The 13,359-nt window shown below is 47.5% G+C and overlaps 1 protein-coding gene across 1 annotated transcript; it reads right to left on the reverse strand.

Moving 5' to 3' along the window:
- Window positions 1-10,697: 10,697 nt before the first annotated feature.
- Window positions 10,698-11,657, reverse strand: P3r3urf (PIK3R3 upstream reading frame). Its single transcript, XM_028787056.1, has 2 exons — window positions 11,406-11,657; window positions 10,698-10,832 (listed from the first exon to the last, which is right to left on the reverse strand). Exons 1-2 carry the CDS (start codon window positions 11,632-11,634, stop codon window positions 10,789-10,791), a joined length of 273 nt encoding a protein of 90 aa, XP_028642889.1. The 5' UTR covers window positions 11,635-11,657; the 3' UTR covers window positions 10,698-10,788.
- Between the last annotated feature and the right edge of the window lie 1,702 nt (window positions 11,658-13,359).

Below are 13,359 nucleotides of genomic sequence, written 5' to 3' on the forward strand. Positions count from 1 at the left end.
CTATGGAGGTCAGAGGTAGACTTAACATACGTCAGTTCTCTCTTTCCACTAATGAGTTCCTGGGATCAGTCTCCAAGTGTTCCTACCTGCCAAGTCATCTTGTTGTCTCCCCTCACACACACACCTTTTAAGGTGTTCACTAGGAAGTGAACATAATCTTGTGCAGAACCCTAATTTGGAGATCAACAAGTACCAGCTTCCAACTGTCCGTGCTGCAGCAGTGCAACCAAATCCTGAGATGACCGATGCTAAAAACTGTGGCCTGCGGCCTGTCTGAAGGAAGCCCAGCCTGCCCTGTGGAGGTCTGTGGGCACATTCTGCCTTCATGTCCCTTAGATGACCTGATCTTCCTTACTGCAGGCAGTGGCTGATTGCCAATTATTGCTGGCCAGGAGTTCAGAATGAGACGATGCTTCTAGGTTTATACAAATGGCATCACCTACAGGAAGCTTTCTCTGTTTCCTTCTCTGGTTTTCACTGACCTTCCCAACTACATTGCTCCACATAGAAACTTTGATCCTAGTACTTTCCCTGTCCTCATAGAGCAAATGTCAGTTACCACTGTGAGAGTACATTACACACAGACCTTTATCCGCATATCAGCTCTGTACTAAAGTCTGAGCCTCAGATTTCTCAGCTATGGGGTGGCATAGAGTATCATCACCCTCCCTCGACAAATCAATCCTTGAGCTAACACAATTATGACCGCAGCCAAAGAAACAGCCTGGCATTCAAACACAATACAGGGAGACACACCTATCTGGCCCTGCCCCATGGTGACATCAGCCTCACCCCAGACTGCATTCCCTTTTCAGATTCCAATCAGCCCCAAGCCAGGGAGCAGCCAATCAGCAATAGGTAATCATTCTCCATCCTATCTCTGGATACAGTAATTGCCAGCTAAGATTAAAAGACCCTGATTATTAAGGACTTATCTACTGGTATGGCCACTGACATGTTCAAAACTCAATTCAGCTTCTCAACAAATATGTTACTCTTCCTTCTTTCTATCTCCGAAAATAGCACCACTGAAGATCCAAGCTGGAAATAAGCACAACACGCTCATGCTTCCCACTAGAGTTTGGGGTCTTCAAGGTCCCCCAAAAGTCCATGTGTTGAAGGCTTGGTCCCCAGCCTCTGGCACTACTGGGAATGAAGGGACATCACTGATGGCATGTTCTTAAAGGAGGTATCAGGATCTCCCCAATCCCATTCTCACAGTTGCTTCAGGCAGCCTTTAGGTAAACAGACAAGGATAAGTACAAAGCAGCAGGACCAAGCCCCGTGCACTGAAAACCGTGAAGCTGCGTTATCCAGATCTTTCATCCTTTTGAGGTTATTGCCCTGGGCATTTTTTCACAGCAACAGAAAGCTGACTAACATGTCTTCTCACTCACCTCTTCCACTCAATCCATCACTAAGAGCTGCCGCTCCGGTCTCTCTCAGAGCTATCCATTTCTTTTTCATCTAGAGGCCTCCACTGTACTTCTTTCTGCCAGTCCCCTTCCCTATGACACTGCCACACCATCCGATTTTACCGCTCTCCCTGCCTTCATGTGGTCTCTGGGAACCCAACTCCTACTTTTACTGAAAAACCCTCAGGGGCTGTCAGAATGAAAAACTCGCCTTGGCAATTTCAAGACGCCATCTTACTGTCCCTGCTTGACTGTATAACTTCACTCTCATCCCATACCTCATGCATCGCTGTGTCCTCTTTCTCGGCCATGCTGTTCTCTGTCACTAATATCCTTCTTTCCCTCCCCCATTTCCCAGACTAACATCTAATCATATGTTCAGACTTAGCTGGGATTTCTACCCTACCAGGAGTTTGGCTACCATCTCCCCCAAAAGAAGCTAAGGGTTCTCATTACCACTTTGGAAGAATGGTTCTAAATACTGTTCTTAAACTCCCTTCTCCTCACTACAAACCTTGTCTCTACCTATTCCGATTACAATTTTATGATAAGAAAAAAGAAATTTGTCAAAGTTGAAGAAATGTCCAAGGCTAAGCAGTAAATGGCTCGAGCAGACCTGAAAGCCAAATCTGTTAGTATGTTTGCTAATGAAAGAACTATATTGTTTTAAATTTGTTTTATTTGGTGTGTATGAATGTTTTACTTGCATGTATGTCTGTCCACCAGACATTAAGGGACAGAAGAGAGCACTGGCTCCCCTGGAAGTGGAATTACAGATTGTTGTGAGCTGCTGTGTGGGTGCTGGGAATTGAACCTGGCTCCTCTGTAAGAACAGCCAATGCTCTTAACTGCTTAGCTGTCTCTCCTGACCCTGCCTTTCTTTTCTTTGTCTCTTGTTTGCTTGCAAAGGAGTTCCCCATGTTGGCTCAGGCTGGCCCTTAAACTCCCGGGCTCAAATAATCTATCCTTAGCCTTTGACTCATACAGTTCTGGCAGTTCTGTTTCCTGAAATTGGAGCCCCATGCATTCCCTTCTTCCAGCTCCTAGCAGGTCCCCTATGAGAGATGAGGAAGTCCTCAGGACAGGGATAGGTCGAATTAGTTCTCTGTAGCCAAACTTGTGTTAGGAGCAGCCCGTCAGTGGTCTGAGGATTCCAGAATCCTTCACCCCCACTATGCTCACCAATCCGAAAACCTTCAAATTTTCCCTACCAAAAACCTGCCACAGGCTTCTAGACCAGTGTCCCGCCTGCTCATTGGCAGTCCTATTGGGCTCTGAGTCTGAAGGGTTTGTTAGACATCAGTTTTCTCCCAGCCCAGTGCCCGCATTAATTATCCCGCCAAGGAACTCCCATCTTCTACCCTCAAAAGCCTGGCTGGAGCCAAGGGATTCCTAACCAGGAGGGAATTCCCATCCCATTTCAGGCCCTGACGCCCTTAGGTCAGGGCCGGCAGGGAGACGCACTTCCAGCCAGGCACAGGCGCCTGCGCGCCTCCTTCACGGAAAGAATGCCTTTGCTAAATCCGGAACGGATTTGCATCACGGCAGCAAGGGAAGGGCTCAAGGATCTCACAAAGCTCCAGCGTTGAGCTGAGGGTGCGTCCATCCCACCCCAACCCCAGAACTGTGGGAGCTGCTGAAAGGCAGTGACACGTGCACACTGCCCTTGAAACCTGGGCTGTGGTGGTTGCTAGTCCTCTGCCTGTGTTTGAACCAGACTTCAAGTCTTCAAGTTGGACTTAGGGGAGGAGAGAGATGAGAGATGAGAGATGAGATGGGGGGGGGGGGCACTAGTCCAGCACGCCCCACACCTACAATTAAGAATCTTCTAGTGAGTAGTGGATCACAGCTTTAATTCCAGCACTTGAGAGGCAGAGGTAGGAGTTTCAGGCCAGCGTGGTTTATAGGGTGAGAGTTTAGGACAACTACACAGAGAAACCCTGTTTCCCAAAAACAAAAAAAAAAGAAAAGAAAGCCGGGCGTTGGTGGCGCACGCCTTTAATCCCAGCACTTGGGAGGCAGAGATAGGCGGATTTCTGAGTTCGAGGCCAGCCTGGTCTACAGAGTGAGTTCCAAGACAGCCAGGACTACACAGAGAAACCCTGTCTCGAAAAAACCAAAAAGAAAGAAAGAAAGAGGGAGGGAGGGAGGGAGGGAGAGAGGGAGGGAGGGAGGGAGGAAGGAAGGAAGACAACAAAACTGAGCACTAAATGTGGAGTCTTCTCAGGTCCTCCTAGCAACTACTTCTAGAGCCCTGGAGGTAGGGGATGCATCTTAGTGGCATCCACTGTGCTCACTGAACACAGAAGGTGCAGACTCTAAGTATCAGCCTTGTCTCTCTTCATGCCTGTCTCAGAATCCCACTCTACTCATGCTGTTTCTTAGAAAACTCTTTCTCATGCTGCATCAGCTAAACTTTTGCCAGTTCTTTAAACCCATCCTAAAAGACGCCTCTGCTCTGGGCTTGGTGGCACAAACCTGTAATCCTAATTCTTGGGAGAGTGAGGTAGGAAGATTTGCATTCAAGACCAACCTGGCAAGTTCCAGGCCAGCCAATGACTACCTTGTCTCCAAGGGAGGAAAAAAAAAAAGGTCTGAATCAAGACCAGAATCTACTCCAGAATCCACCTAGCAGGTGATGGGGAGAGATAGTGGCTGTTGTACAGGCTTTGTCACGTCACATCCCCTCTGTAGATCTTGGACTCCTCTCTTACTCTTAGGGAATTGGGTGAGATGACCCTCAGGGCTGCCTCCAGCCCCAGCCCTATAAACCTGGTGATTTCTTAGATCTCTCAGCTCTACAACAAGATACTATCCCAGTAGTAAAATCCCTACTGCCCCAGGCTACTGAGAACCAGACTCACTCAGAAAGCCTGGAAGCCTCGTTTACAGCTTCTTTTCACACGTACACTCTGTCTTATGAACAACAAAGGACAAAGTCAGGGTCACCTGGTTACTACTCCAGTCTCCAGACATCTCCAATAAACAGTCCTTCCTCCTACCCCAACCTCAGGACCCATCGCATACCCAGCTGAAGCTTTTCAACCTTTCAAGCTGGCCACTTGGACCACGGTTCCATCCATGGGCTCTCATTACCTCCTGAAGCCACACAGAATTAATGCTAGTCTGAAGCCGAGGCCCTCAGATTCAGACAGAAGCTGACTTGCCATTCCAGTTCTGTTACACCCTAGGCAGGTAATCTTAGACATGCTATTTACCCTCCTGGAGCTTCAGTCCATTAATCTGTTAACAGAGCAATGGGGACATGATCGGGGAGGGGCATCTTCCTGTAAAAGTGCACACTTAGAATATTCAAGAGGTCCTGGGTTCACTCTGTAGAACAAAACTAAACACCAGTGTGACAGTTGTGGACATTTTATAAGATTTATGAAAACATACACCAATGCAAGAATGTCAAATTGTAAGCATTATTTCTGTTTGCTCTTTGCCTTTGCTCGCTCAGGAAACTATGTAATGGGTTCTTTGGAAGCTAGGTACAGAGATATCTGAGGCAGCATTTCTCTAAATAATTTTAAATGCAGCCAGGTGTAGTGGGTCATACCTTTGATCCCAACACTCAGGAGACAGAGGCAGATAGATCTCTGTGAGTTCAAGGCCAGCTTAGTCTATATCGTGAGTTCCAGGCCAGCCAAAGCTACATAGTAAAATCCAGTATATATATGTTATAAATATATACGTGTATATATAATCATCTCATCATCATTTTATAAATGTTCCCCTAAGGGCCCAATTATAGACTTCAATTAAAGAAAGTTTGAGGCCCAGAGAGATGACTTGCTTTGCCAAAGGTCACACAGCGGGTCTAAATTTGTAGAATGGCAGATAAGCAAGGGCAACGTATGAAATAGGAGTGTGAGTAGAGGTCAGAATAGAGACATTAAGCTAAATCCACAGACAAGCGACTGAATATGAGGACCTTCAGCTGACATTGCCCTGTTTCCCATGCCCAGTAAGGGCTTGACATCTGCCTGTCTTTGGAACTGTTCCTCCTGGGTTCTTGAGTTTGCAGTAGCTTCTCAGAAACACCAGTAAATATGTCTACTGTTAACTAGTAACCAGCCCCAGAGCTCTGCAAGGGTCCCTTTACAACTTCTCCCTCAAGATTAACACTGTGGCAACACATGCATTTAACCCAGCATTTGAGAGGCAGAGGCAGAGGCAGAGGCAGGTAGATGTCAGTGAGTGTTAGCTTACAGGCAATTCCGCTAGGCTCCTCCCAGGGACCTAGCAAAGGCTTACATCAAAATCAGCTGCCATTACCAGTCACCCCCAGATGCGGGCAGCGTATAATAAGGCTGCTCATCACGCCTGTTCTCTCTCTGTTCTCATGCATACCTGGCTGGTCTCTCCCATTTTCTGTCCTTCTCTGCCTCATGGCTCTGCTCCTGTCTGTCTGCCTCTATCCCATCTCCAGCCCCTCACTCCCTTCCCTCAAATAAACCTCCTTTATTCCAGATCTGTTGCATGGTGTGACTTCTTAGGGGACACCTTGGCATGGGCCCACCAGGTACCTCCTCACCTCATTTTGTTTTATAATAGTGATTCTGAGGCCAGCCTGATCTACACAGTGAGTTCCAGGATGAATGGGGGCTACAGAGTGAGAACTTGTCTCAGAAACCAAACAAACGCATAAAAGTCTCCTTTGTTGTTTAACATCGATTTATTTTATTATTTTTTTTTTGTGGTTCTGAGGATCAACCATTGAACCACGTGAGCTGTTTATATCCTAAGCCTCAGGTTGGCTGGCTCCTTTTGATGCTCAGCCCCTCCAAGAACCACCTCAGATAGATGCCCTCAACAAGATTCTCTCTCAGGACCTTGTTGTGGGACTTGGAACCCCATTGTACCTCTAGGGTACAGTCTGCACCTAAGAGAGACCCTAAGAAAAACCTGAAGTATGTTTTGTTTAGTATCTTTTCAAAGGAAATAGTCTGACATGGTTGTTGACCTGCAATGTGGTCTGGGGTCTCCACTAATGTTAGGAAAGGTTTTTTAAGTTCGGTTTTGATTTTGTTGAATTTATTTTGTTTTGAGACAGGGTTCTCACTATGTAGCCCTGGCAGGCTTGGAACTTGCTACATAGACATGAGGATTGTGCCACCACACCAGGCTTGTTTTGTTTCGAGACAGGGTCTCATATAGCCCAAGCTTGTCTCAAATTCACTCTGTAGCTGAGTCTGGCCTCGGGCTCCTAATTCACTGCACCGAGCTAATCTTCAGAAATGTCCTTGGCTGAGGTTAGCCACAATCAGGGGAAAGCTGAAAATACTAGAGATGATCTGATGTGTTAAGCTCCTTGATATCCCCACACCTTTTTCATTTTTTGTTTTTCCTTTTATTTTTTCGTTTCCCTTTTTTGAGATGAGTGTCTTGCTGTGTAGCTCAGGCTGATGTTAGACTCATGAATTCAAGTGATTTTCCCGTCAAGCCTCATGGGTCCCGGGACTCCAGCTGTGTGCCACCACACCCAAGCGAGAGTCCTTCTTTAGACTGTTCCATTGTTTTTATAGTTCCACTCTGTCTCCACCTGCAACTCCCTTCCCTGTCTTCATGGACAAAGTCTGTCTCTGTCCCGTTTATTGCAGGGTTATTATTTCAGTCTAATTTCATGCACCCAGGGCTGTCTGCCCCTCCCACTGAGCACAAGCTCGAGCTGCTTCTTGCATCTGCGGCAGAAAATGTGGCTTAGGCATCCACATGACTGCAGGACTTCATTGACACCTTAAACTTCTAATTTAAGCATATTTTAACTTTGGGGGGGGGGAGTCTGGGATTCAGTAGATTATCCAGCCTCTAACATTTTATAGGAAAACTCTGTGTACTTTATGAATCCAAAATTTTACAATCTTTTTTGAGTTTAATGAATGTTGTTGCTGATGTGGTAACAACAACCAGTACCTGCTTGGCCTTGGTTTTTGTGTTTATTTTCTACAAGCTGCAAGTCTCAACTCTGGGCCATCTTCTGTGGGTTCCACTAAAAGAAGGAGGAGAAGAGAGCTAGGGGAACGGAGATTTCTATTCTTCCTGGGACGACGGGCAACCTAGTGCTAAACCCCAGCACTCAGTCTACCCTAGTTACATTTAAGCTCCAGAACCTGAGAGCAGCAGGAAAAGTCATCTTCTTTCCAGTTCTTTCTTCCTACTTGCCTCAGAGTCCAGTGGAAGAGAGTTTAGTGGGAGACTGGTGTTGCTGAATGGGTAACCGGAGAGGGAAGGTTAAGCACGGGGCAAGGAGCCAGGGGAGGGAACACAGAGATTCCCTAGGGAGTTCTGTAGCCTTCCCCAGAGATGAGGAAGGAACAGAGGCCTGAAGTGGGGGTGTAGGTAAGAGCACTGGTAAGGGTGGAATGACCAGTATTGCATTGTGGGCCTGGAGCTGGTTTTCCGGTGATTGACCATTAGTGACAAGGGAACTCCAGCCTCCTGCCCCAGGGACTGTCTGGTTTAGCCAGACCCTATCCTTTAACTGTTTGTCCTCCAGCTTGAGTCAGACTCCCAGAAAAACTGATTTCAAAAAGCCCCTTCCTGTGGGGGAATCTCTGGCCAAGAAAGAAACCAGGACTACTAAAGCATCACATTAGGGTTTAGGGTAAAACAGGGGTGCCCCCAGTCCAGATCTCAGAATGTTCCCTGAACTTCATCGTTCCTGAAGAGGATGATGTGCCCCAGGCCACCTCCCAGGAGCAATCTGGACCCCCTCCTCCAGCCCTTCCGGCAGAACAGTTCTGCACAGCACAAGGCTGAAGCTGCCAAACCCGATTTTCCGGTGGCTGCCCAAGGCTGGCTAGAACAGGAAGCCCTCCTCCTGGCATGGACCCCTCAGGCTACCGGTCTCCTCCCCCTCACCTGATTCCCTGCATGGGCTGTGCCTTCTGCACCTGTGCCAGCTGTCCCGTGTGCCACCACTTCCTCCTCCACCTGCTTACCGTCTCCCCTGGGCTGCTTCCCCTGGCACCATAAGGTGTGGGCCAGTGCTAACCCCTCTAGGATTCAGTCTTCTCAGTCTCCAGATGGAGAGCAGTGGCCTTCCCACAGAGCAGACTCTGGGAGGGGTCTAAAAGCGGAAGTGACTAGCAGAGAGCCCATGGTTTGCTGGGTGGGTTGGTGGGAGGTTGGGAGCACAGCTAGGGAGTGAGAAAGCATTGCTTCTGGAAATCTCTAGGTAGAATAGCTGGAGTGAAGGGGGTGGGGGTGTGTGCTCCCTCTAGATTCCTTATGTTATCTAACCTTTGGGAGATGGAAGAGAAGAGAGAGAGAGACAGACGTCATCCTTGAAGCTGCCAGGTTCCCAGTGTTCTGTGTCCCATTGAGGAAGATGTCTCATTTTGTCTTCACCTGTCTTATCTCCAACACGAACACCTCCCTTAAACACAGTAAGCACTGACACTACAGGCCAAGCACAGGCACCGGAGGAGTGGCAAGCCAGCCAGGTCCATTCATATCTAACTCAGGCACCTGCTCTGATTGCCCCTCAGCTCAAGCCCCCTCCTCCAATTCTGGGAATAGCTCAGTCCTCAGCCTCCAAAGAACTCTGGTTGGGTGAGAGCCGGTGACTTGCATCCAATCATGCAGCAGACCACCTAAACTGAAGGAGTGGGTACTCTCTGGCTGTTGCTATCTCTGAGAGCCTGGAGGGGGAGGAGAATTTGGAACCTGGAGGAGGAGGGGTAGTGGAGGAGAAGTCATTGCAGATGGAGCTAAAAATAGCTAGAAGAGATGATGTCATCGAGTTCCCTCTGCTTATCAACCCCCTCATACACATACATAGAAACACACACACTCAAAGACACAGATACACAGAGACATAAGCAAAGGCATGTATGCACACAGTGCATACAATGATATTGAGGGGGGAGGAATCTGGGCCTCAGAGCTGAAAGGCAGGGAAGTCTGGTGAGTGTGTCTATTCGTGTCTGAGTTTGCATGAGTATGATTTCATGTGCCTGTGACTGTATTCTTGTGAACTTGTATGTGGTGTATGTATGTTTATGTCCGTGTAGGGGCATGTTTCCTGCAAAGGGGTGGCTGGGTATCTATTGGATTCTTGTTAGTGGTGATCTCTGTTTATAGATCCATGTACCTGGATCCATACATTTGCTTTTTATATACCTGTTATATACCTGTGAGTTACTTATATTTACATCTCTATATTTGTCTGTGGACTATGTCATGTGTTTGTATGTACAGAACCCCTTGTTGACCAGTCCAACCACCTTCTAGCTGATGGAGGAGCCCAGCACACTCGAGAACCAGTGTAACTGTGAACTGCCTGCCCCAGCCCTCCCCTAAGGATCCCCCACTCTGGCAAGCTTTGAGTAGACATACTTAACTCAGTTTTCCTCTCACAAGAGGCAAATGATGTTAGCCAGACTTCTTAAACCCCAGAGGATAGGCCACCAAAGGTCTTAGGGATTACCCCCATCCCTACCCCCGACTCTCACACTAGCCCATAAACTAATAAACACATTAGAGACAAAGACCCTCACAATGTTACTACCACTAGACACAACCTCATGAAAACCTATTTAAACCCGATGACACATGGGCATGCATTCAGAAATCCAAATGGAAAATTCCCAGGCCAGACAGAATGCAACACCCTCCCTTTTTCCTGGGCTCAAACTCAGTCTTGCCCCACCCCCAAGTGCCCCAGCTCAGCTGGCAGTCCTGGAAAATGCTGACCTCAGAGGATGGCTGGGGGGCTGAAGGTGACATGTTCTCCTCATACACTAACCATTCTGAACACCCCTTTTCCTGCAGGCTGCCCCCTCCCCCTGCTGACCTTCATTCTCAGCTGAGCCAATGCCATTACGGTCTGCCTCTGCCCTCTGGAGCACTCCTCGACTTCACAGCTGACAGCTGAAGCACATTAGATCATAAAGGCACACGAGCCACATGTGCCATAATGTTCCCATTCCGTCACAGCGAGCAGCCACACCTACACACTGACCAGTACCAGCATACCCCATTCTAGAACACTCGTGGGGTTCTGTCTTTCACCTGCTCTCTTATCTGTGCCTTGTTATTCTTTCCAAGACGCCTCCTGCCCATGGGAGTGTAAGGCAGGAGAGCCCCTTATCACAGGACAGATCAAAATGCTGAGGACAAAGATGGGTTTGTCTGGCTGACCTTGCCCTGTCCCTCTACTTCACTCTGGATCACAGAGATCCTTGCTGCTGTCTCTTAAGTTGATCCCTACGCAGACCCACCCCAACTCTACTCTCATGTCCTGCATAGTTGGAACACTTCAGAATGGGGTAAGACAGCTTAAGCAGATTGGCTGTATTTGTTGTCCACCACCAACAGCCCTCTGGAGCAGCAGGTCAAGTGCAGGCCAAGCTTCTGGGCGTTTCTAGAGGATCAGAAAGCCCCTAGGTTGACAGAGGTGTCTGAGAACTAAAGAGAAAAAAAGAAGGAAGAGTATTTAAAAAAAAGGCATATGTGAAGGCTGACAGATAAGGCAGTAAAATGTTAGTCTTTTAAGGATCCGAGGTCAATCCAGAACCCAGATGAGAAAGCTGGGCATGATAGTACACGCTGATCAATGCCAGCACTGTGGAGGCAGAGACACATGGACCCCTTCTGTCTGTTAGCCAGCCAGCCTGACCTACTTGACAAAGTCTAGGCTAATGTCTCCAAAAAAAGGTGGATGTCTTTTGGCTTACACATGCATGCACACATGCATGTATACATGTGTACATGCACACCAAAGAAAAACAGGCATTTGTGAAAACCCCACTGGCACTTGAACTCACCCATCCCCCTCAGGCCCTCTACCTCAGCCCGGTCTTGAGATTGTCCACTCAAGCCCTCACCGTCTGATGACCTGTACCTTTTAAACCTGGCTGTGCGCTTGGGGTGGAGTTTCACAGTTTGTCCTTTAGAGTACATAAGCAGGACAGAATGCTTCTATCCTTCAAATCCCCACCCTAAGTCACAGATTCTCCACCTCCATACTCCCCCACTAACCTTGAGGTGACAGGATCCACACACTGGTGGTAGTGTCCGTGTCACTGATGTTTGTGGCCACAGAGGCAGGATCGGTGGCAGTTGGGCCTCGAGGTTTCTGCCGGTATGTTCTGCGGCTACACTTGAACATCTTGGGACACCGGCGCCTGGGCCCACCCATACCTGGCCTTCGGTAGGGAGAACTCATGCCCCGAGGCCGAGGGGCACGAACAAGCTGAGAAGGCCCCATGACTGCAGAGAGCTCCTGAGGGGTTCTGCTGGCCAAGCAACTGAGATCTCTATGACATATGAAGCCTGCCTAAGGGTGATGCTCTTTGTTACAGGTTTGCCCCATCCCCCACCCAGCCATAGCTATGACTTCCTCACAATCTCTTCATGAAGTCTAGCCCAAGAGCCCAGCAACCATTGTGGTCCCTTGGTGAAAGGAACTTTGGTAGATGGAAACAAATGACTTGTTTTGTTTTAAGTTCATCCACATTAACAATACTAAGAATGTTTACTGAGCACCTACTGTGTGCCAGACACTAAGCTTAGTACTTCACAAATACGATTCTATTGAATCCCACCACAGACCTATGCAAAGATTCTAATATTAGTCTTAACTATAAGATTAATTGATAAGATTAATTGATAAGTCAATTCTCAGTCTGTAGTTGGAAGTTTACAAAGTCACCCTAAACACTGAGTTAACAAATACTAAAGCAAGGTATAGTAGCACAGGCCTTTAATCCCAGCACTTGGGAGGCAGAGACAGATGGACCTCTGAGTTTGAGGCCATCCTAGTCTACAAAGCAAGTTCTGGGACAGCCAAAGCTACACAGAGAAATCCTGCCTCAATAAAAGAAAACAAAAAAAAAAAAAAAAAAAGAAAAGGGGGCAGAAATGCCAAGGGAAATTGGTTTATTTAACACAAACACTTCCTCTAAATATATCACAGTTTTCTTGAGTGAATTAGATAATATTCAGCACAGCGGGGGCTACTTGGGCCATCATCATCATCACACCACCACCAACAACAACAACAAGTACAACACCAAAACCAAACCAAACCAAAAAAAAAAAACCTAAAAAATTCGAATGCAAATTACTGATTGTAATTAGACTGCCTGGAAAACATTGATTTATAAGAGCTAAAACACGTTTCTGAGGGCAGAAAGTCCTACTCCACAGACCTCAGCTGGAAATGTATGTTAGGCACTTAGAACCTTAACTTGTGTGTACATCCTCTGTGAGTAATTGCAAAAGTGACACAAGACTTGGTCTTGTGGTTACAGGTGAATGTAGCGACCAGATGAATCCAGGCGTATGGAATCTGAATAATGAAGCTTGACCGTGTAAGGAAACCACCTCAGCGAGGTGTAGTCACAGAGTTAGACGCAGTGGAGGTCCAGAGCCCAAAGTGGCCATGTTCATTTTTTGCAGTTCTAGGCTCATTTATTTGTTTATTCAGGATATTCCCAAAGAATGTGCACATCCAGGGTTCTTCCTGAAAGGAAAGAGAAAGTCCTGTGGATAAAGGAGAAGAGGCTGTAGCCCTGGCTTCCCCAGTCTTGTAGGAAGCAGACAGGAATAGTGGTGTCTATCCTGCCCTCCGAGAAGCTGAAGAACTTTGGATTTGCCTTTTCTCCACGCCTTAGCCCTCTGTCTCCCTCCCTTCTGTCATCCTTCCTGAACCTTGGGGCCTTACCATTCTCTACTTTGAGAACTTAACTTTTAGCCACTATACCCGTGAGCCTCTGTTCTTATCCAGGCTCTGGGCCAAAGTCTCCTCCCTGGTTCTTCATGGATGACACATGCCTGTCTCCTTAGAGACTCTATTAGCGTTTAAGGTAGACTGACAGGTTGAGTTATGTGACCCTAACAAGTCCTTCAGCTTTCTGGGCTTCTGCTTCCCCCCCCCCGGGTTGTTTTTTTTTTTTTTTTGGTGTTTTGAGACAGGGTTTCTCTGTGTAGC

The sequence above is a fragment of the Grammomys surdaster genome, unplaced genomic scaffold, assembly GCF_004785775.1.
Source record: "Grammomys surdaster isolate TR1022 unplaced genomic scaffold, NIH_TR_1.0 100, whole genome shotgun sequence".
In the NCBI taxonomy this organism is placed as follows: domain Eukaryota; kingdom Metazoa; phylum Chordata; class Mammalia; order Rodentia; family Muridae; genus Grammomys; species Grammomys surdaster.